Here is a 25,449-nt window from a genome sequence, read left to right as displayed (position 1 = left end):
GTATTATAAAAATGTTCATGGCTACCAAAACTTTTATTTTAAAGTGAATGGTTTTGGAGATATTGATAGGCGAATCTTTGTAAGTTAACATTTCAGCAGATGCAGATTTTGTTATTGAAAAGTACATGTACATATCCGCCTGTGCCTGAAACTGTATTGTTTCTTTATAATTCTTTATAAAAACTTCTGATTTGTGTATCATTTTAAAGGTAAATGTAAAAATGTACAAGGCTACAAAAACATTTTGATTTATAAAACGTGAATAATCTAGGACTTACTCATAAATTTTTTTCATATTTGAGGCAGATGCATAGTTTGTTATTGAAAAATACGTATCTGCCTTTGCTCTCAACTGTACTATTTCTAAATTAGCATTTCATATTTGAATATTTAGAGGTAAGGTAAAAAGCTATTGCCTTAAATAAATTTAGTGATTTTAACTGAAAAGTTTAAAAGATATTCATTTGATGAACTTTGAAAGATTTCAGGCTGTGGTATACTTATTATGCCCCCCTTCGAAGAAGAGGGGGTATATTGCTTTGCTCATGTCGGTCTGTCTGTCGGTTGGTCGGTCGGTCCGTCCACCAGGTGGTTGTCATACGATAACTCAAGAAGGCTTGGGCCTAGGATCATGAAACTTCATAGGTACATTGATCATGACTTGCAGATGACCCCTATTGATTTTGAGGTCACTAGGTCAAAGGTCACGGTGACTCAAAATAGTAAAATGGTTTTTTAATGATAACTCAAGAATGCATACGCGGCCAACAGGGCACACTCTGAACAATATTACTGAAGCAACTGGTCTGTAATCCTAAATCTATAATTATCAGTCCAATGAAACATCACCCTTTTAGTAAAATACAGTGGATCAGTAAAAATATTATCAGAATATGAGATTGTTGTATATTTTGTATATTAAATATTGTTTTAATGTTTAATTTTGTTGATTAATATAAATATAAGCAGGGGAGGTAATACACTATTATATCTTTCTTATATACAGGGGAAACAAATGCAATAAGTTTAAATTTATTGTTACAGCATTTGCCTCCCTTGTAATATATTTAAATTTTACCAAATGTAAGGCTAACTGCATTTTTGTAATGCATACTACTACTACTACTACTACTACTACTACTGCTGCTGCTGCTGCTACTGCAGTTGCTGCTGCTGCTACTTCTACTACTACTTCTACTACTACTACTACTACTACTACTACTACTACTACTACTACTACTACTACTACTACTACTACTACTACTACTACTACTCTACTACTACTACTTCTACTACTACTACTACTACTACTACTACTACTACTACTACTACTACTACTACTACTCTACTACTGCTACTGCTACTACTACTACTACTACTACTTCTACTGCTACTACTACTACTATTACTACTACTACTACTACTACTACTACTACTACTACTACTACTACCACTACTACCACTACTACCACCACCACCACCACCGTTCACAGTGACAAAAAACGTATTCACACAATGGCTGCTACTACAACTTATAGCCCATATAGGGGGGCATGCATGTTTTACAAACAGACCTTGTTTAATTGAAAAGTTCATATCTGCTTTTGCATTACAGTGTGTTTTTTTGTTTCACGTTGGGTCCGGTACAGGGGAAACATTCCTAATTGAAAAAAGTGTATATTTTCCTTAAAATTCCCAATTGAAGATAAAAAAATAGTTTTATCATTTAATTAATCTCAAATCCAGCTCTAATAGTTGAACATAACTAAAAATAATATTAAAATCACCTCATTTCTCAATTTAAGTCAACATGACGTGATTTTTCCCAATGAAAAAGGGACCCGGCCCCATTCCCGAAATGGTGAAAAGTAACACTGAGCCTTATAAACTGTAATTTAATAAAAGTTTCTTAATCAAGTATCATTTTAAAATTCATACCAAAAAAAAAAGGAAATAAAATTGATGATTTATATATACCTGTCCCGGCGATGTTCTCTATATATCCTAGACTGATATAATTTGTATCAAATTTCCCAAATAAAGTGTAAATTTAAGATTAAACTATAAACCAGGAAGCAATATATTGATTTTTGCCTTTACTTAAATACTAAGATTAGCAAGACAATAAACATTTTTGAAACACATCTGCGAAACACATTCTCTTCAAGGAAGACCATATTCCCATTGTGGATTTACACTTTCAGTGCTGGAACCGAGTTTTGAAGGCCTTTGCAAACAGTTTGGATCCAGATGAGACGCCACAGAACGTGGCATCTCATCAGGATCCAAACTGTTTGCTATTCTGATAGTATTCTTTGGGAAAAAACGAAGAATATTCTAATTTTAGAAATTCAGCAGATGACATTTTAGCAGATGACAAATTTCCCAGCATGCAAAGGGTTAAGAGCGTTAACTGGTATGCGTTTAACACCACATGCATGCACATGTGTAGATAAGATTATCATGATAAGATGACACGCATCACTTTCTTGCGTGACTGAAATCTCGTTGGCGGGGCAAATTTCTGTTAAAACCTGAAAACGCTTATCTTTGTTTCTTGATAGATCTTTGATCATTCTTACTTGAACAATTGTTGTGCTTTCAAAATGTCCAGGATTATTATGTCAAATAAGAAGCTGTAATCAGGGTTCTTGCGAGGCTGCATTTTTTTCCCAATAATTTCTAAGAATTTTGCAATAAAATGTGTCTTTTTGCAATTTATGTCACACATGTCATGGGACAAACCTTCAAATTCTAAAATAATGAGGAAAGAATATCAAGCTAACAGAATGCTAATCAAACTTCCAATTTACATATGCTTTTTGCTTGCTTGAATCAACTATAGTACTACCATCTAAGCCAATCTGTAACATAATGTTTAACTTAAGGATATTGCTCCTTAATAAAAAGTATTATGTATAGCGTCTTGCCCCATCATTATGATCGTTGAGACAGGAAAGTTTCTTCCTTTGGTTTATTAATAAACTAAAAGCACACATACAGTTGTCGTTTTTTAAATAATATAAAATGTACATGTAATAGTAACATTGTTTTTAGCTCACCTGAGCACAACGTGCTCATGGTGAGCTATTGTGATCGCCTTTTGTCCGTCGTGCATTGTGCGTCGTCAACATTTACCTTGTTAACACTCTAGAGGCCACATTTATTGTCCAATCTTCATGAAATTTTCTCAGAACATGTGTCCCAATAATATCTTGGACGAGTTCGAAAATGGTTCCGGTTGATTGAAAAACATGGCCGCCAGGGGGCGTGGCAGTTTGCTATAGTAAAACCTTGTTAACACTCTAGAAGTCACATTTATTGTGCGATCTTCATGAAACTTTATCAGAACATGTGTTCCAATAATATCTTGGACGAGTTCGAAAATGGTTCTGGTTGGTTGAAAAACATGGCCGCCAGGGGGCGTGGCAGTTTTCCTTATATGGCTATAGTAAAACCATGTTAACACTCTAAAAGTCACATTTTTAGTCCAATCTTCATGAAACTTTGTCAGAACATGTGTGCCAATGGTTCCGGTTGGTTGAAAAACATGGCCGCCAGGGGGCAAGGCAGTTTTCCTTATATGGCTATTGTAAAACCTTGTTAACACTCAAGAAGTCACATTTTTAGTCCAATCTTCATGAAACTTGGTCAAAACATGTGTCCCAATAATATCTTGGACGAGTTCGAAAATGGTTCCAGTTGATTGAAAAACATGGCCGCCATCGGGCGGGTAAGTTTTCCTTATATGGCTTTACTGTATGGTAAAACCTTGTTAACACTCTAGAAGTCACATTTGTGTTCCAATGCTCATGAAACTTGGTCAGAATATTTGAACTAATAATATCTGGGCTAAGTTCAAAAATGGTTGAGATCAGTTAAAAAACATGGCCGCAAGGGGGCGTGGCATCTTTTCTTAAATGGCTATTTACTACAAAACCTTGTTAACACTCTAGAAGTCACATTTATTATCCAATCTTTATGAAACTTGATCTGAACATTTGTTCTAACAATAGCTTGAGTGAGTTTGAAAATAGTTATGGTTTGTTGAAAAACATGGCCGCTAGGGGGGGGGGGGGGGCAGTTATATTTTTTATTCCTTATATGGCTTTAGTGAAAACTTGTTGACACTATATTAGCCACATTTATTGGCCAATCTTCATGAAACTTGGTCAGAACATTTGTCCCAATGAAATTTTGCCAGAGATTGAAGCTGGGTCATATGAGCTCAAAAACTAGGTTGCAAGGTCAATTATAAAAAAAAACATGTTAGAAGTCACTTTTTTGGTCCAAAATAATCTTCATGAATCAGCTTGCATTTTTTTCAGAATAGTCTAGTTCCTTTGGCTTTCAGGTGAGCGCCTTAGGGCCTGATGGCCCTCTTGTTATAAATATTGTATACATATTTCAAACAAAAATACATATTAAAAAACATGCAGTTACATTATCAAACAATGATATATTAACAATGATTACATGATTGTCAATTAATGCCTCAAAGTTGCATTTTATATTGTCCTTTCTTAAAACCGTTTGGTTCGATTCTTTGGAAGTCATACATGTAACTTCTATTCACAAGCTGTTAATAAAGTTTTGAAAGAGGATTAATTTCTTAACCATGAAGAAGCAAGTTTTTTACATGGAGAAGAAGTCACAGAATGTTGTTTTTTTCCATACATCCTTACAATATTTTTTGCGTAGGCGTAGGAATCACATTTTATGGCTCTAAACTAAAAACATTTAAAATGCTTAAACAAGGTTGGTCATTATTTCAGATTATATTCAAGCCTTGATCGCATCACACATCCACACCTTTTAAAACTGTTTTAAACTAATAAAAAATGACGAAACTTTTTATGATTATATTTCAGAAACTCAGCCCATTTCAGGGTTGGACATACATGTAGGCACTGAGGAAGGAGAACTGTCCACAACAGAAGATGAATACTGTGTGCAGTACTTTGGATTTCACCCACAGACCTTCATGAATGGAAGTATGTTATGCTTTGTTCTGAAATATCAGTCATTTGGTTTATAGCTGGATCATAAAGGTGTTGCAATTTTATAAGTGCGAGACATTTTTTATCCAGAGTAGTTTGCAGTGATTTTTTTTGCTTTTATTTGTTACAGCCTGTGCCATTTGAATTGGGAAAATTAGCGCAATAAACAGTGAAATTGGAAAAAATAGCGCAATAAACCATGAAATTGGGAAATTTTAGCATTATAAATATGATTGTAAGTAACACAGTTAATATTCTTTTAATTGCATGTTCAGGGGGTTTCCTAGCCATTTTGGGAAAAGGAGTCTGGTCAAATTGGGATTTTTTTATCAATAAAAGTGGCAAATTTGGGAATTATTTATCAACAAAAAGGACTAAATTAAAGTTATATATTTTGTAGGATGTTTAAAAAATAAAGTTAAGTGAGATCTTGAGTTAAGAAATCATAACTAAGTCATAAGAGACATCTTTCTTAAAAGAATTGGGCTTTTTTGGGAAATATTGGTCAGATTTTTGGGGAAAAACGTGGAATTTTGCGATTGGGAAGCAGCCGAAAATCGGCGGTAATTTTGAGCAAATAAATTACTGGTTTAACACTATTTAGTGTAATTCTATGTAATAGTATCCCCATTGAATAGCAGTAAATTAGTTTGTTAAATTAAAACTTTATATTATTTGTATGCCCCCGGTAGGGTGGCCTAAGCCTTTGAACTGTCCGTCAGTCCATTCTAAAACTTTAATATTAGCCATAACTTTTGCAATATTGAAGATAGCAACTTGATATTTGGCATGCATGTGTATCTCATGGAGCTGCACATTTTTAGTGGTGAAAGGTCAAGGTCATCCTTCAAGGTCAAAAGTAAAAAAATACAATCCAAGGGAAGTAATAAGCTTTAAAGGGAGATAATTTCTAAACCTGCCAAATGATATATTGTAATTTTATTTCAAAGTGGCGCAATAGAGGGCATTGTGTTTCTGACAAACACATCTCTTGTTTTCAGTTGTAGGATAAGTATGATACTGTATATATTTTTCAACACATTATTATATCTTATTTAATAATGTTATCAACAGTATCAAAATAACCCTTTACTCACAGATCGTAAAATCCTCCTTCCAAATTTCCAATAAAGATTTGAAGATATTAATATTACAACTGTCTATCCATTATTCATGATAAATTACATTATGACAAAGGACCTACATTATAATAATATTCCTAAATAAATCCAGACACAATTTGCATCCTAAGGTCTGCCATGTTTTCAAAGGTTAGACACACATTATAATATGTTAGTACATTTCAGTGTACAATACAATGTGTGGGAATCTACAAGATGCCAGGACAACCCTAAATGATGCCATTCTCAGCACAGTAAGTTGATGTTTATTTTTTACCTTTTTGAAATGTAACTCAGCAATATTTGTTTACCTTGGGTAATGGACTAATAGCCCCTTTTATTCATTTTTATGCCTCTGAAGGTCTGTCTTTCCGTTACACTTTCGTGTTTAGGTTTCGAAAAATGCTCATAACCTCTATGTGGCTTCAGATGTAAACTTCATATTTGGTATGCATATGTACATGGACATGGCCTTTCCATACGCACAAAGATTTTGACCCCTTTGACCTTGACCTTGAACATAGGGTCAGCGTTTAGATTTCAAAATCTGTGTTTAGGTTTTTTGTCCCATGGAGACAGCTCTTGTTTACAATAATTAGTATGACCCCTTCGAGGAAGAGGGGGTATATTCTTTTGCACGTGTCGGTCAGTCCGTGGGTCCGTCGGTCCACCAGATGGTTTCCGGATGATAACTCAAGGATGCCTAGAATGATGAAACTTCATAGGTACATTGATCATGACTGGAAGATGACCCCTATTGATTTTCAAGTCACTAGGTCAAAGGTCAAGGTCACAGTGACTCGAAATAGTAAAATGATTTCCGGATGATAACTAAAGAATGCTTACGCCTAGGATCATGAAACTTCATAGGTACATTGATCATGACTGGCAGATGACCCCTATTGATTTCCAGGTCAAAGGTCAAGGTCACAGATACTTGAAACAGTAAAATGGTTTCCAGATAATAACTCAAGAATACTTACGCCTAGGATCATGAAACTTCATAGGTACATTGATCATGACTGGCAGATGACCCCTATTGATTTTCACGTCAAAGATCAAGGTCACAGTGACTCGAAACAGTTAAATGGTTTCCGGATGATAACTCAAGAATTCTTACGCCTAGGATCATGAAACTTTATAGGAACATTAATCATAACTGGCAGATGACCCCTATTGATTTTCAGGTCACTTGGTCAAAGGTCAAGGTCACAGTGACTCGAAACAGTAAAATGGTTTCAGGATGATAACTCAAGAATGCTTATGCCTAGGATCATGAAACTTCAAAGGTACATTGATCATGACTGGCAGATGACCCCTATTGATTTTCAGGTCACTAGGTCAAGGTTACAGTGACTCGAAATAGTAAAATGGTTTCCGGATGATAACTCAATAATGCTTACACCTAGGATCATCGATTATGACTGGCAGATGACCCCTATTGATTTCAGGTCACTAGGTTAAAGGTCAAGGTCACAGTAACTCGAAACAGTTAAAGGATTTCCTGATGATAGCTCAAGAATAATTAGGCCTAGGAGTAGGATCATGAAACTTCACAGGTACATTGATCGTGACTGGCAGATGACCCCTATTGATTTTCAGGTCACTAGGTCAAAGGTCAAGGTCACAGTGACACAAAACGTATTCACACAATGGCTGCCACTACAACTGACAGCCCATATGGGGGGCATGCATGTTTTACAAACAGCCCTTGTTTTATAAGACTTTTTACTTAGCTGTATATATGATATATTTAAACTGTTGTCTTCAGTTGCAATTTATTACATCAAACATTTATTATAAATGTTTTAAGCAGATTTTTATTTGCAATTAGAAATAAATAAGTACGCTACGGGTAGGAATAAAGCTGAATTTCAAACTTAAATTTAGTCCACTGAGAGTCGTTATAAAGACTCAATTGAAAGCACTGTTTCGTCTGATCTCTACTGTAGTTCAGGGACACAGTGTCTCCCACAGAGCTGGAGGAAGTCTCATTCTGTCAGGGCCAGATAGCCATAGATCGCCTAAATACCAAGTTTGACAAGGCTGAGGTAACATACTGTTGTTCAGAAATCTCCGAAAAAATTTCAACTTAAGTTGCACTTAAGGGACATGCATAGTCAACATTTATGTTTGAAATACAAATTTACCTTTCAAATGATTAATTTTTATTAGCTCGGCTGTTTAAAGAGAAAACCCAAGGTATTGTCATAGCCATCTCGCCATCCGGCATCTGCTGTTTGCCGTCTGCGTCGTGATAAAACCTTAACATAGGCTCTAAAATCAAAGTGCTTCCACCTACAACTTTGAAACCTCATTATTATGTAGCTGCACCTTGATGAGTTCTACACACCACACCCAATTTTGGGTCACCAGGTCAAAGGTGACCTCTAAAAAAAATAATACTATCTTCTGACAAGCTTTCATTTATTAGCTCATCTATTTTTTGACAACAATTATGAGCTATTGTCATCACCTTGGCGTTGGCGTAGGCGTCGGCGTCCGGTTAAGTTTTGCGTTTAGGTCCACTTTTCTCAGAAAGTATCAATGCTATTGCATTCAAACTTGGTACACTTACTTACTGTCATGAGGGGACTGGGCAGGCAAAGTTAGATAACTCTGGCGTGCACTTTGACAGAATTATGTGCCCTTTTTATACTTAGAAAATTGAAAATTTTGGTTAAGTTTTGTGTTTAGATCCATTTTATTCCTTAAGTATCCAAGCTATTGCTTTCATACTTGCAACACTTACTAACTATCATAAGGGGACTGTGCAGGCAAAGTTATGTAATTCTGACTGGCATTTTGACAGAATTATGTGCCCTTTTTATACTTAGAAAATTGAAAATTTGGTTAAGTTTTGTGTTTAGGTCCACTTTATTCCTACAGTATCAAAGCTATTGCTTTCATACTTGCAACACTTATTTTTTTTTTTTTTTTTTTTTTTTTTTTTTATGTTAACATTTAATATGGTTTAAAACAGCACAATTTTTAGGGCATGTTTAATTGTTCATGGAGTCAAATTATACGCATTAAAAAAAGCAAACTAACAATAAAACATACACATAAAAAGATGTGAAATATTGATATCCAAGACCCTTTTCAAAGACAGTGCAGCATATAAAACTCTTGATCAAGTCTTTTTTTTTTTTTTTTTTTTTTTTTTATATATAAATAAGAAAACTTTATTAACCTCGTCAATAGGTATGTGTAGGTCGAGGCCATCCTACTCCATACCTTACAAAAATTATGTGTTAGTAGCAATTAAATACAGCCTGTGTTAGTATACAACTAAATGATTTGCACGTTTATAAACAGCGGATGCAAGTTTATATTTAGCAATGTACAATGTATGCATGTATACATAGATACATAGTAGATGACAAACTTTGTGAAAGCACAGAAAATACAAGTAGCAACTATACTTTCTATATAACACAGGGATCTTCATACTTAATATGGAGATTTGTACTACACATATCATTGTTTTCTTTTGTAAAAGGTAAAGAAAGTGTAGATTTGAACAAACAAAATATGTGAAAACAAAACCACAGTGTATAGTTGAAATCATTCATTTCAGTGCACATCAATGTAAAGCAAGTACATTTTAAGTTATGGGTTCATTGATTAATAATCTTACAACTGACCAATTTGGAAATTCCGATCCTTGGCAAATGGTGTGCTTTTGAATTTCCCATGCTAGTTGAAAACTATTTTTTAGCCCTGGTACTGTTGGGATTTTACTATGTTTTTTACAGATAAAAACATACCTTTTCATTTCAAGAAATAAAATACTAATGGGGGTCATTTTTTCAGAACAAATCCCAAGTAGAACATCTTGGCAAGAGATGTTGGGAAAATTGATGTTGTTTAGATTCATTGAATATTTTATATAGTTGATAATGGGTTGAATGTGTTCACATTCCCAGAAAAGATGAGTTAAGGTTTCCTCATGTTTTTTACAAAAAGAACATAGATTGTCGTTAACAATTTTCATTTTATATAACAGAGATTTTGTACCCAAGATTCTGTGTACAATTCTAGTTTGAAGCCATTGTATATATGTATCTCTGGAGTTTTCAAAAACAAAGTTATGTACAAACTTCCAGTCAATGTTATTAAATATTTCATTCCACTTAATTTGACATGTAGGTTTTTCTTTATTAAATGTATATGTGCTATATATTGATTTATTTGGTTTTGCTTTAAAAACAATAACATTCAGATAGGAAGAGAAAAATACTCCAGTGGTGTTTGACTTGTTAACAGTAGCAAAACTTGATTTTTTAATAAAATCTGATACAGTTCTTTTAACTCCTTCATAGAATAAAAAATTTAGCACTTTTCCAGTGTAATTCTCAATATCATTCTTGGTCTTAAACCCTCCAGAGGTACATAATATGTCTCTAACAAGTCTAATTCCTCTTTCATACATGTTCTTATCATAAATGCAATTCATACCAATTTTAAAGTTGTCATTGTAAAATAATGGCATATTTAATACATCATCAAATGTACAAATCTTAAATGTGTTAACATATATGCTATAGTAATTAAGAACATCTTTCCAAAATGTGTTAGTTAATCTTTTAACAATTTTTTGCACATATGCATTACCCATATTTAACATTTTTTTAACATCAAACAGTGAATAGACTAATACAAAGCATTTACCCGTACATAGTGCAAGTTTCTTTATCCATGTTAGCTTCATACTTTTTTCAAATGAGTATATATCTATCATATTCAGCCCTCCCTCTTCATAAGGTTTGATAAGAATATTGTGTTTGATTTTTAAAGGACCATCCCATATGAAGTTGTAAAAACAATTATGTATTTGATTTAATATATGTACTCCTGGACTGGGAAGAGCAATAAATAAATGAGTGAAAAGGGGGAGTAACATGGATTTAACTACAGTAATCTTTCCTAAAGGTGAGATATTTCTCCTTTTCCAAAAATTTATGATATTTTGTAACATTGTCAATTTGCTAGAATAATTATAATCAATCATTTTCTCTAGGTTGACATCAAATATGATACCTAGTACTTTGAAATTGGTTGAACCCCATATAAGTTTGTATTTAGTTTTTATTGAGTGTGTACTATATTTCTTGGAGCCTATCCATATGAGTTTTGTTTTGTCATAGTTAATTTTTAGTCCAGATTCCAGGGCAAAGGTATGCAATAGGTCAAGTGCTGTGTTAAGAGAACTTTCAGAACCGTCTAATAAAAGTGATGTGTCGTCTGCAAATTGGGAAATTTTGTATTCAATGTTTTCAATAGTTATTCCTTTAATTTGTTTTGAGTTTCTTATTTTGATTGCCAATGTTTCTGCACATAGTATAAAAATGTAAGAACTGATCGGATCGCCTTGACGGCAGCCTTTTTCAATTTTGAATGATTCAGACAGGAATCCATTGATTTGAATGGCTGACATAGTGTTGTATAAAAAAAGAGAGATCCATTTTCTGAACATTGGACCAAAGTTAAAATAAATTAGAGTTTTTTCAATGAAATTGAATGCCAATGAGTCAAACGCCTTTTCAAAGTCTAACGTTAATAAGAGTCCTGGGATTTTGTTATCTTCTGTATATTTTTGGATATCATACAATAGTCTAGTATTTTCACCTATATATCTTCCTTTTATAAATCCAGTCTGATCTTTGGAAATTAATTTGTCAAGAACTGTTTTAAGTCTGTTTGCAATTGTGCCTGAAGCTATTTTGTAAACAACATTTAAGAGAGTTAATGGTCTAAGATTGTTAAAGGTTGTTCTTGGCTTATTTTCTTTTGGTATACAGGTGATAATACCTTGTTTTTGAGTGATTGACATAGTTCCAGAAATAAAAGCATAATTAAGACTCCTTAAAATGAAATACTTAAGATCTTTCCAGAAAACTTTAAAAAATTCTGTTGTGAAGCCATCTGAACCTGGACTTTTAAAATGTTTCATATTTTTCAAGGTAGTTGAGATTTCTTCCATTGTCAATATGCCTTCTAATGCTTGAGCTTCATCGTTATTCAATTTTGCACCGTGTATCAAATTAAGTTCATCAAATATAGCGTTATCACATTCTTTTGTTTCACCTTTGGAGTATAAAGTCTTGTAATATGAGGCAGCTTCTGCTAAAATTTCATTTTGATCATATATATTGTGGCCATTATTGTTTATAATATACGGTATTGTTTTGCTAGATGAGTGTTGTTTTTCCAAATTGCAAAAGTATTTCGTGGGTTTTTCGCCTTCATCAATCCATTTTGCTTTGGATCTTATGGATGATCCTTTCATTTTAATATCACGGATATCAGATAGTTCCTGCTGTAACAAATGAAGTTCTTCAATATTATTTTCAGTAATATTTTTTTCTAGAATTTCAATTTTTTTTATAATAAAATCTTCCCTGTCTTTCCTCTGTTTAGATCTGTATGATGAAAATGAGATAGTTTTGCCCCTGATTTCCATTAACAAGGTTTCTAAAAAAAGCTGGTCATTTATGGTAAACTGAATCTCACAATCATCAATCGTGTTCAAAGAGTCAATGTTATATACAGGCAGGCAATATTGTTTTTTTATTTCTCCAATTTTTATTTTCATACAATCGAGATATTCTTGATCATGTAACAGAGAGTTATTGAATTTCCCGAGTCCTTTACCATGGGTTGTTTCGCAGATTTTTAATTCTAATGTTATAGCTGAATGGTCAGATTTGTAGCTTGATTGTATATCAGATTTTCTAATATTTTGAACAAGATTACTAGTGACAAGGAAGAAATCCAGCCTACCTTGTTGAAGAGTGTTTGGTTTTCGCCAAGTGTATTGATTAATAGTGCCATTCATTAGTCTAAAACTATCTATCAAGTTTCTATCATGCATTGCAGAAGATAATAATTCTCTTGACTTTTTATTATTGTTAAGATTTTTGTAATGGACATAATCTAATTTAGAATCCAATACAAGATTAAAATCTCCACAGATAATATAGGTATCATTTCCTAAGTTGTCTATGTCAGAAAGTAATTCACTGTAGATATTTGGTTGATCAGTGTTAGGTCCATACAAGGTACATAGCGTGAACCTTTTTGTATCAAATGTTATATCTAAAATTAACAAGTTCCCAGACTGGTCTTTTTTAATGGCATGAATAGTTACTGGTATATTCTTTTGAAATAATATGCAGACACCTCTTGAGTTTGAATTACCATGGTTAAAATAACATTCACCATCCCACTGAGAATAAATTTGCTTTTCTAAAGATGGAGTGAAGTGGCAATCTTGTAGACAATAGATATGTGCTTTGAATTTTGTTTAAAAAAAATTAAATACATCATTTCGTTTTTTACAATCATTTAATCCACGACAGTTGTAAGAGAGTATTTTTATATCAGTCATCAGTAAATAAACTCATTTTATCCCTTTGATTTATTACCAGTATACAAAAATGAACCCAATAATAAATAATCATGAAATAATGACATGTAATATTTTCATAATTGTTATGCACATGTATAGACAAAAATAATTTGTTCATTACACTTGTGGTCTGAATGGTATTTGTATAAAACGAGAAACACATGAGCAAAGTACAACACTGTTTTTTGCAAAAATAGAACTCAGTTTTTAAATATGTATGGTGCATATTAAATTGTAAGGAATAATAACATTTACAGTCAGCATTAAATTGCTGTTTGTCATTGTAACAGCACAACAGTTCTGGAGCACAATATTTATATTCAAATGTTTTGTGCTGTTTAATTACACTAATTATAAAAAAAGGGGTAAAAATACATCTAATACATAACATAGACCTATATGTCTCTGTACATAACTATTACTATTTATACTGAATTCTAGGTCAATAATGATGCATAAGGGGACTGTGCAGGCAAAGTTATGTAACTCTGACTGGCATTTGGACGGAATTATGGGCCCTTTATACTTAGAAAATTGAAAATTTGGTTAAGTTTTGTGTTTTGGTCCACTTTACCCCTAAAGTATCATAGATATTGCTTTCATACTTGGAACACTCGCAAACTATCATAAGGGGACAGTAAAAGGACAAGTTGCATAACTCTGGTTGTCATTTTTATGGAATTATGGCCCTTTTTTTACTTATTAACTTTGAATATATGGTTAAATTTTGTGTTTCGATCCATTTTACTTCTAAAGTATCAAGACTATTGCTTTCAAACTTCAAATACTTTCATGCTATCATGAGGTTACTGTACCTGGCAAGTTGAATTTTACCTTGACCTTTGAATGACCTTGACTCAAGGTAAAATTATTAAATTTTGCTAAAATTGCCATAACTTCTTTATTTATGATTAGATTTGATTGATACTTTGACAAAACTACTCTTACCTGACAAACCACAATAGACTCCACCCAAACCATCCCCCGTGCCCTCCCCCCCCTACCCCCGAATCCCCCCCGAATCCCCCCCCTAATTTTTTTTTTTTTAAGATCATCTCACCCTCACACTATACCCCCCCCACCCACCCACCCCCAATTTTTTTTTTGAAACGGTTAAAAAACGAATATTTATTTTTATTATTTTATTTTTGAAATACCGTCCAACCATTGTACCCAAAAATCTCCTCACCCCCCCCCCCCCCCAATTTTTTTTCGCATTTTTTTTCGCATTTTTGGAAGATAATGTAATAAATGTCCACACCCCCACACTATACACCGCTCTTCACTCCACCTCTCCCTCTTTTGTGATTTAAATTGAGAGTCCCTTCACCTTTAAAAAGAAAATAGATGAGCGGTCTGCACCCGCAAGGCAGTGCTCTTGTTAAAAACTGCACCCGCAGCTGAGTTTTGGCACCCACTATGCGGTACTCTTGTTATTAATTTAGGATAGGACATAGCTTGAGAGTTGAGGAAATTATAAATTTAGCAAATTTATTTTCCTTTTTGGAACTTTGTAAATACTGGCTCAAACAGTACTAAATGGCTTGACTAAACACCATGACATGACAGATCTATTGTTAATAACGACTTAGAAAAGACCCTTTACGATTGGTCAAATGTTGTTAGGGAGAAGATGGGCTCGGGATCCTTTTTCAGTGGAATAAAACATCTATAGAGCAAACAATTTTATTGATAAAAAAAAAATAAAAAAATAAAAATGTCAAGTGAAGATAAGCTATCAATGTTTCTACATACAGCTGTACCTGAACACCAATGTGTTCAACATTCCTTCCAACATTGTACTGCCAGAAGACCAGGTGCACACAGACAACCCCATGTCTCCAGGTGATATGGCAGCTCTGGATCAACAAATCAAGACAGTCACAGACAAAATCATAGCGGTAAGCAGGTAAATTCACATTGTTAATGGAAATGTTTTTCATCATGTTTTGTGCTGAAAGAGGTCCATATTTTTTTAAGTAAAATATGCTTTTTTTCTCAACTTTTAAAATTAGAAATTAAATTTTTATGCTCCCCCAAAAAAAATTGTTGGGGGGGGAGCATACAGTCGCCGCTTCGTCTGTCCGTCCGTCCGTGCACAATTTTTGTCCGGGCTATTTCAAAGCAATTAATGACCGGAATTCAATGCAACTTTAAAGGAAGCTTCACTACCAAGAGGAGATGTGCATATTATCAGCCGGTTCTGATCGGATGATTTTTCAAAGAGTTATGGCCCTTTGAAATTTTCCATTAACTGTACATATAGTGCAATTCTTGTTGGGGCTATTTCTCAGCAACTAATGACCGAAATTCGATGAAACTTTATGGGAAGCTTCACTACCAAAAGGAGATGTGCATATTATCAGCCAGTTCTGATCGGATGATTTTTCACAGGGTTATGGTCCTTTTAAATTTTCCATTAACTGTACATAAAGTGCAATTCTTGTCCGGGTTATTTCTCAGCAACTAATGACTGGAATTATATGAAACTTTATGGGAAGCTTCACTACCAAGACGAGATGTGCATATTATCAGGCGGTTCTCGTCGGATGATTTTTCACAGAGTTATGGCCCTTTGAAATTTTCTATAAACTGTACATATAGTGCAATTCTTGTCCGGGCTATTTCTCCCCAACTACTGACTGGAATTAAATGAAACTTTATGGGAAGCTTCACTACCAACAGGAGATGTGCATATTATTTGTGGGTTCTGGTTAGATGATTTATTTAGAGAGTTATGGCCCTTTGAAATGACCATGATGATTTCATTGTGTAATTTATACTTAATAATAGAAGCTCTTTCTTTGTGATGGTCAAAATATAATTTTCACAAAATATGGCAATATGTGGCCTCACAAGTTTACAAATTCAAAAAATACCTCTTTCACAATGGACATCAAATTATATTGGGAAACGTCTGAATCAAAATAGCAATTTGAAAATCTAACACTTTCTGCTTTTTGAGTATATTTTATTGCAGTGCATTGATTTTTCTTTAAACATTAAAGCGGATATTGGCACTCTGAATGAGGTTGGGTACCTCTTAACCTTTTGGCACTCAGATGTGCATGTTGAACTGTTTGAAGCCCCTTAGAAATTAAAATTTAATTAAATTTGGGCTATTTTTTAAATTAAATTCAAGTAATTAAGCATTCATTTATAAGACAATGATACTGATGAACAGCAAACACCATAAAACCTGACCAGTCTTTGTGTTACTCACTGTTTAACAACACACCTTGTATATTCTTCAGGTGAAGTATGCAAACAGTGTACTGCAAGACAGATTGCAAGAGATTGAGTCATTGCAAGAACAGCTGGATAAAACTGTCACCAGCATGGATAAAGTTTATGTCACAAGTCAGTAACAAAACAAACAAGCATTTGAAAAAACAAATATTTTGATAGATTTCTTAAAATTTGATCATTTTGTTTTGTATTAAATATCTAGCAGACTGTTGTTTAAAAGTTGAAATACTAATACTAAATTTAGTGTCAAAAAAAGAAGGTCCTTAGGAACTGGATTTTTAGCTCGGCTGTTTTCCGAGAAAACCTGAGGTATTGTCATAGCCTCCTCGTTGTCAGCCGTCCGGGCGTCATGCTAAAACCTTTACATTGGCTCTAAAATTAAAGTGCTTCCACCGACAACTTTGAAACTTCATATGTACATGCACCTTGATGAGTTCTACACGCCACACCCATTTTTGGGTCACTAGGTCAAAGGTCAAGGTCGCTGTGACCTCTAATATAAAACTTTAACTTTGCCTCTAACATCATAGTGCTTTCACCTACAACTTTAAAACTACATATGTACATGCACCTTGATGACTTCTACATGCCACACCCATTTTTGGGTCACTAGGTCAAAGGTCAAGGTCACTGTATCCTCTAATATAAAACTTTAACTTTTCCTCTAACATCACAGTGCTTCCACCTACAACTTTGAAACTTCATATGTACATGCACCTTGATGAGTTCTACACGCCATACCCATTTTTGGTTAACTAGGTCAAAGGTCAAGGTCACTGTGACCTCTAATATAAAACTTTAACTTTGCCTCTAACATCATAGTGCTTCCACCTACAACTTTGAAACTTCATATGTACATGCACCTTGATGACTTCTACATGCCACACCCATTTTGGGGTCACAAGGTCAAAGGTCAAGGTCACTGTGACCTCTTATATAAAACTTTAACTTTGCCTCTACCATCACAGTGCTTCCACCTACAACTTTGAAACTTCATATGTAGATGCACCTTGATGAGTTCTACACGCCACTAGGTCAAAGGTCGCTGTGACCTCTTCAAAAAAATAAAAAAATCTGACAAGCTTTTGCAGCCGAGTGTGGCACCCGTTATGCGGTGCTCTTGTTGAAATTAACTGTTCTATTGTACTGCTTAATGTCTACAGGCATTTGGACTGTCAGAAACATTCAATTCATATGACACACACCAACATGTACTTTTCTGTGCATGGGCTTTACACGGATTATATAGAAATAAATTTACTGTTGGATAATTTTATGCGTTTAGTGTATTACTTTATCTGTTTTCATCGTTGAACTGGTAGTTACAAAACATAAAAAGCTGAAATTTGGCACATCTTTATTAGAAGATTGATAACTTATGACAGTTCTGTAATAACAGAATTGCTTCTCAGATTTTACTGATATTCCAACTTTAACAGTTTCTTTTTTTAACCAGGTTTTCCGAAGGAAAAAACTGGTTATTAGATTGGCGAATGCGGGCGGGCTGGCTGGCTGGCGGGCGGGCGGAACAAGCTTGTCCGGGCCATAACTATGTCGTTCATTGTCAGATTTTAAAATCATTTGGCACATTTGTTCACCATCATTGGACGGTGTGTCGCGCGAAATAATTACGTCGATATCTCCAAGGTCAAGGTCACACTTTGAGTTCAAAGGTCAAAAATGGCCATAAATGAGCTTGTCCTGGCCATTACTATGTCATTCATTGTGAGATTTTAAAATCATTTGGCACATTTGTTCACCATCATGGGACGGTGTGTCGCACGAAAGAATCACGTCAATATCTCCAATGTCAAGGTCGCCACGACTAAAAATAGATTTTTTTTAAAAACAAACTTACAAAGGGGGTTAATTTTGTTTGTTCATTTCAAAAGTTCAGTTTGAGTTTTCTCCCTTTATCAGATTTTTTTCACAATGAAAACCTGGTTTTGTGACAATTTTGTCCCTTGTTTTACTATGTTTTATTAAATGTATGGACTTAAAGCAAGAGACTTTACAGAGACTTACAATCACTGACAATTTCTATTGCGGAATTTACTAAATGTCCTTAAGAAACTGACCTACAATGCATAATGTAGGGATGAAATTAACGGCTTTAGGCTTGAGAATTGTGGACTTGTTTAATGTATTGAATGTGTGTTTCTGTTCCAGTCTCACAGGAGAGTGTCCAGTGCAGTCAGCAGATGAAATCTCTACAGACATTGGCGGAGTTGGTGGAGAAATGTTCTGTGAACATCTGACTCAGTGCTGTGAATATGAGAGACTGTTCTGTGAACATTTGAAGCTGTTCTTTGAATATCTGAGACTTTTCTGTGAATATCACATACTTTTGTGTGAATATCTGACACTGTTCTGTGAACATCACATACTTTTCTGTGAACATCTGACACTGTTCTGTAAATATCACAGACTTTTGTGTGAACATCTGACACTGTTCTGTAAATATCAGACTTTGTGTGAACATCTGACACTGTTCTGTGAACATCTGACACTGTTCTATGAACATCACAGACTTTTGTGTGAACATCTGACTCTGTTCTGTTAATATCAGAGACTTTTGTGTGAACATCTTACACTGTTCTGTGAACTTAAAAATATGCTTTTCTGTTAACATCAGAGACTTTTGTGTGAACATCTAACACTGTTCTGTAAACATCAGACTTTTGTGTGAACATCTGACACTGTTCTGTGAATATCTGACACTGTTCTGTGAACATCACAGACTTTTGTGTGAACATCTGACTCTGTTCTGTTAATATCAGAGTCTGCTATGTGGACATATGACACTGTGCTTTTAAGATCGGAATATGTTGATGCTGATACTGTTATATGAACATATGAGGTGCTTTTGATAATTATTTATTCCAATGATTTGATAATTATTTATTCAAATGAAACTAGTTTTCCATATTTAGTTGACTACAGAAACAATTTAAACTGAAATTTACAATGATTTATTAGAATTTTAGAAAATAATTAGTAAGACAAAACACATACTGTGGCGTTGAATTCTTGATTATGTTGAATTCGTGAATGGTGATTGTGTACAATTTTTTTGTAGCAATGTAATAAGACTTTGTTTTGAAGTTGGTTTAGCCACCTGTTATCAAGTGAATAATTTAAAGAGTTTATAAGAAAATGCTTTAAACCAATCAAGAATATTTATAGAATTCGGTTTATAATCCATGTGGCCCTGGGTGTTTACTATTTTTCAAAGCAACTGTTTTGAAACTATAGATGAATTTTTCTTCGTGTTATTTTTCTCAATATGATCATCTTGTCTGTATAGTTTTCAATAAAGTGATTCAAGATTTTCTATATTTTTGTTCATTTATCATTATTGCATTAATTTTTAGCTCACCTGTCACGAAGTGACACGGTGAGCTTATGTGATCGTGTGATGTCTGTCGTGCGTGCATGCATGCGTCCGTCAGCAATTTGTTTGTGTAGACAGTAGAGGTCACAGTTTTCATCCAATCTTAATAAAAATCTGGCCAGAATGTTAATCTTGATGAAATCTGGGTTGGGATTGTATTTGGGTCATCTGGGGTCAAAAACTAGGTCACTAGGTCAAATCATAGAAAAACCTTGTGTAGACAATAGAGGTCACAGTTTCCATCAGATCTTTATGAATTTTTGTCAGAATGTTTATCTTGATAAAATCTAGATTGGGATTGTATTTGGGTCATCTGGGGTCAGAAACTAGGTCACTAGGTCAAATCATACAAAAACCTTGTGTAGACAATAGAGGTCATAGTTTTCATCTGATCTTAATGAAATTACTGAGCCAATACATTGTATTTATTGACCACTGCTATCAAGATTACTACAAAAATATATATGGCTATTCCAGCCAATATCCTGACATTTAATTGATTCACATTTACACTAAAAAGCTTACTTGTTTGCAAATGTCCATCCATCTGTGTATATTATTACACCATTGGTTGTCTTTTAACATTTACTGGCCAAGCTTGACTAGCTATCACATCTATGGTTTTGTCTGTCTTTCATCTAAATTTGGATTGCACACGCAACAACTTGGGTCAAAACACAGTCAAGAGGTCATATCTGTTTGTGCTCTAGAATGTCAATTCAAGTATAACCATACAATTGATATGATGTGATCAGGTTTCATTTGTCTATGAGCCATCTTGAATCAAAATGTACATAATATTATAAAGAGCTTGTAGGAGCTCCTGTTCATGTATTATACCAGTTTTCTTCAGATGAGCGATCTAGGGCCATCTTTTTTTTAGCTATGGTCCTGAAATTTGGCCCATTTGTACTTCATGATATAGCTAGCCATAGTCTGATAGAATTTAAGTTGATGTAGCAAGGTTATTCAGGTGAGCGATTCAGGGCCATTATGACCCTTTTGTTTATTAAATTTTATGTACTAGTATTATATTATTCGTTTTAGCTAATGCTTTTTAGCTCACCTGAGCACAACGTGCTCATGGTGAGCTTTTGTGATCACCTTTTGTCTGTCGTGCGTTGTCCGTTGTGCGACGTCAACATTTGCCTTGTTCACTTTCTAGAGACCACATTAATTGTCCAATCTTCATGAAATTTGGTCAGAAGATTGGTTTTAATGATATCTTGGATGAGTTCAAAAATGGTTATGTTTGCTTGAAAAACATGGCTGCCAAGGGGCGGGGCATTTTTCCTTATATGGCTATAGTAAAATCTTGTTAACACTCTAGAGGCCACATTTATTTTCCGATCTTCATGAAACTTGCTCAGAAGATTTGTCCCACTGATATCTTTGATGAGTTTAAAAATGGTAACCTTTGCTTGAAAAACATGGCTGCCAAGGGGCAGGGCATTTATCCTTAAATGGCTATATATGGCTATAGTAAAATCTTGTTAACACTCTAGAGGCCACATTTATTGTCCAATCTTAATGAAACTTGGTCAGAAGATTCATCCCTATAATATCTTGGACGAGTTTGAAAATGATGCCGGTTGGTTGAAAAACATGGCCGCCAGGGGGCGGGGCATTTTTCCTTATGTGGCTATAGTAAAACCTTGTTAACACTCTAGAGGCCACATTTATTGTCCAATCTTGATGAAATTTGGTCAGAAGATTTGTCTTAATGATATCTTGGATGAGTTTGAAAATGGTTACGTTTGCTTGAATAACATGGCCGCCAAGGGGCGGGGAATTTTTCCTTATATGGCTTTATAAGGCTATAGTAAAATCATGTTAACACTCTAGAGGCCACATTTATAGTCCAAACTTCATGAAACTCGGTCAGAAGATTCATCCCAATAATATCTTGGACGAGTTTAAAAATGATGCCGGTTGGTTGAAAAACATGACCACCACAGGGGCGGGGCTATTTTCCTAATATGGCTATAGTAAAACCTTGTTAACACTCTAGAGGTCACATTTATTTTCCGATCATCATGAAACTTGGTCAGAAGATTTGTCCCAATGATATCTTGGATGAGTTTGAAAGTGGTTTTGGTTGCTTTAAAAACATGGCCACCAGGGGCAGGGCATTTTTCCTTATATGGCTATATATGGCTATAGTAAAACCTTGTTAACACTCTAGAGGCCACATTTAATGTCCAATCTTCATGAAATTTGGTCAGAAGATTGGTCTCAATAATATCTCGGATGAGTTCGAAAATAATTATGTTTGCTTGAAAAAAAATGGCTTCCAAGGGGCGGGGCATGTTTCCTTATATGGCTATAGTAAAATCTTGTTAACACTCTAGAGGCTACATTTACTGTCCGATCTTCATGAAACTTGGTCAGAAGATTCATCCCGATAATATCTTGGATGAGTTAAAAAAATGATGCCGGTTGGTTGAAAAACATGGCTGCCAGGAGGCGGGGCATTTTTCCTTTTATGGCTATAGTAAAACCTTGTTAACACTCTAGAGGCCACATTTATTTTCCGATCTTCGTAAAACTTTGTTAGAAGATTTGTCCCAATAATATCTTGTTTTCTCAGGTGAGCGACTTTGGGGCTTTCAGGCCCTCTTGTTTTCTTTTTCCAGGTAGGCAACGTAGTAAGTGTTTTTTTTAAACCACTTAAATTCTGTAATGATCAAATAAGTATCACTTTGATTTTTTCTCAGTATGGTTTTCAAGTTTGTGTTAAGTTTAGCCTTGTTAAATTCAAGAAATACAGTTGTGTTGTTAGGTGTTACGCTCAGGGTTGTCTCCAATTATATTTGTTTGTTTGTAAGTGTATTTAAATTTTTAACCAGGTTTTCCGAAGGAAAAAACTGGTTATTAGATTGACGAGTGTCGGCAGGCTGGTGGGCTGGCAGGCGGGTGGAACAAGCTTGTCCGGGCCATAACTTTGTTGTTCATTGTGAGATATTAGAATCATTTGGCACATTTGTTCACCATCATTAGACGGTGTGTCACGCAAAAGAATTACGTTGATATCTCCAAGGTCAAGTTCACACTTTGAGTTCAAAGGTCAAAAATGGCCATAAATGAGCTTGTCCGGGCCATAACTATGTCATTCATTGTGAGATTTTAAAATCATTTGGCACATTTGTTCACCATTATTGGACAGTGTGTCGCGCGAAAGAATTACGTTAATATCTCCATGGTAAAGGTCGCCAAGACTAAAAGTAGATTGATTTTTAAATAAGTGGGGTAACTTTGAACAATCAGTAACAATGCACATTGTTGAGTTGGTCTCCCTATATCAGACTTTTCTTTCCGTATTAAAATCAAGGTTGCCACAAGTTAAAATAGATTGAATCTTACGCAAGGGGTGGTAACAATGCACATTTTGAGACTTTTTTTTCAAATTGAAAACCTGGTTTTGTGACCATTTTGTTCCTTGTTATCATTGTTTCGTTTTTCCTTTATGGAGAATTTTATAGTTTTGCTTCTGATTCAGCTTTTTATAATTTTAAATTATGTATTGAGGTAACAGTTTATAATTGATGATGTAACTTCTACCATCTTTTGTTTAATAATGATCTGTTAGTCGGTCTCAAGCATCTTGATGGTTGATTATGAAAAAAAACATGGACGTTTTGATGTAACTAAACTGTTGTTATTGATAAGTCAGGGACCTATACATTGTTTGTATTGGTCTCTGGATAAGTGAATAGTCAGAAAAATAATGAAATCAATTATTTGATAATAAAAATAGTCAAAGTGTGATAAAGGCGGTGTTTATGTTTTGCAGTGCCAAGTGACTGTGTATGCGTCTGGGTTTTGTTTATGCCAAATATGAGATATATCATTCTTCTTGAGAATCTCCTGATAGTACGGCAGAAAATGACATATACCCAACATTGTGGTGTATAGTACGGCAGAAAAGGACATATAGCCAACATTGTGGTGTATAGTACGGCAGAAAAGGACATATAGCCAACATTGTGGTGTATAGTATGGCAGAAAATGACATATACCCAACATTGTGGTGTATAGTACGGCAGAAAATGACATATACCCAACATTGTGGTGTATAGTTGAGAATCTCCTGATAGTACGGCAGAAAATGACATATACCCAACATTGTGGTTTATAGTTAAATGTTTATGTGTTTTTTGTAAGGGAACATGTTACTGATTGAAGAATCCAAATGATGCCGGGCTGGTATCTTTGAGATTTTTGAGAAATCCAAAATGTCGTCCAAGATTGCCGCCGTTTTCAGCATTTTAAGTTAAAACGCATATGTTGATACAATCATGACATTATCCATTATTCTGGATCTTTTCAGCCTAAAATAGAATAATCTCATGGTGGTTAATGTTTTGAAAGTTAATCAATTGAAATCAAATTTCAGATTATAAGCAAGATGGCTGCAAATATGGCCGCTTATGCAAATAATTGCAGTTGAAAATCCGTTCACTACATTGAATTGAATGTTTATGCTATGCAAACTGAAATAATTGTATTTCTGAATTGTATTTTGTGAATATTATTCAATACTATCCACTAAAGGTCCTTAAATGTATTATCTTACCTAAACAAGAAGAGATTACAGAAAATGAAACTAAGAAACAATAATTATAATACAAAGTACTGCATAATACACAAGGTGTGAACATCATGTTCACATATTCATGAAGCACAAATGATTTACACCCGTTTGATTTACATCGGGTTAGCATGGAATGCGCAAATAAATAAATTATTTTTAATTATGTTCCTAATACAATAAATAACAGTTTACACAAGTAACTTCCATTTAATGAGTGAAACGTGTGTAAAGATTACTTGCGTGGTCAGTGGGAAAGCTAATGACAACTTGTGGGTTGGACCAACTGCTTGAGTCAACATTTGCTGGAATCCCCAATCCTAAAAGGGTAAATATCCACAGAACATATATACGTTCATTACGAATAGTGACAGAGCAATGGTTGCGCAAGGTCTTAACTAAGACAAATTTGCAGACATTTGATGATCTAGAAATGTATCTTAAAAGCAGAGCATATGCCACTCGTACATCTAAATTGTTGGTTGATTATTTGATTAAGTCATGATTTCTTATAATGATGTATGTTCGAGCCGAAAGAGGAGGTGGCAATATTTATCCATTTTACATTACTCTCGACAATTCTACGGATCCACGAACACTTAAAAGAGCTAACAAAAGAAAACATATCTATCATCTTTAAATCTCCTTTGGTATAATCTTTAATGACAATATTTTTGGAA

At 34.4% G+C, this 25,449-nt stretch overlaps 2 protein-coding genes across 4 annotated transcripts in view; one reads left to right on the top strand and one right to left on the bottom strand.

The window, feature by feature from the left end:
* Positions 1-20,116, top strand: part of LOC127835110 (protein MIS12 homolog) — a 162,502-nt gene extending 142,386 nt beyond the window's left edge. For both annotated transcript variants that reach the window (XM_052361426.1, XM_052361425.1), the window contains exons 2-7: positions 4,872-4,994; positions 6,308-6,375; positions 8,074-8,172; positions 15,293-15,436; positions 16,790-16,895; positions 18,954-20,116. In XM_052361426.1, the coding sequence (XP_052217386.1) occupies positions 4,872-4,994; positions 6,308-6,375; positions 8,074-8,172; positions 15,293-15,436; positions 16,790-16,895; positions 18,954-19,042 (629 nt within the window). In that variant the 3' untranslated portion in view covers positions 19,043-20,116. The remainder of the gene's footprint in view (positions 1-4,871; positions 4,995-6,307; positions 6,376-8,073; positions 8,173-15,292; positions 15,437-16,789; positions 16,896-18,953) is intronic.
* Positions 1-25,449, bottom strand: part of LOC127835106 (uncharacterized) — a 144,821-nt gene that overhangs the window by 112,856 nt on the left and 6,516 nt on the right. The gene's annotated exons all lie outside the window — the stretch shown is intronic.

The sequence above is a fragment of the Dreissena polymorpha genome, chromosome 6 (assembly GCF_020536995.1).
Source record: "Dreissena polymorpha isolate Duluth1 chromosome 6, UMN_Dpol_1.0, whole genome shotgun sequence".
Lineage (NCBI taxonomy): Eukaryota > Metazoa > Mollusca > Bivalvia > Myida > Dreissenidae > Dreissena > Dreissena polymorpha.
The sequence above is the reverse complement of the archived record's forward strand: the minus strand, read 5'-3'. Positions and strand labels throughout refer to the sequence as shown.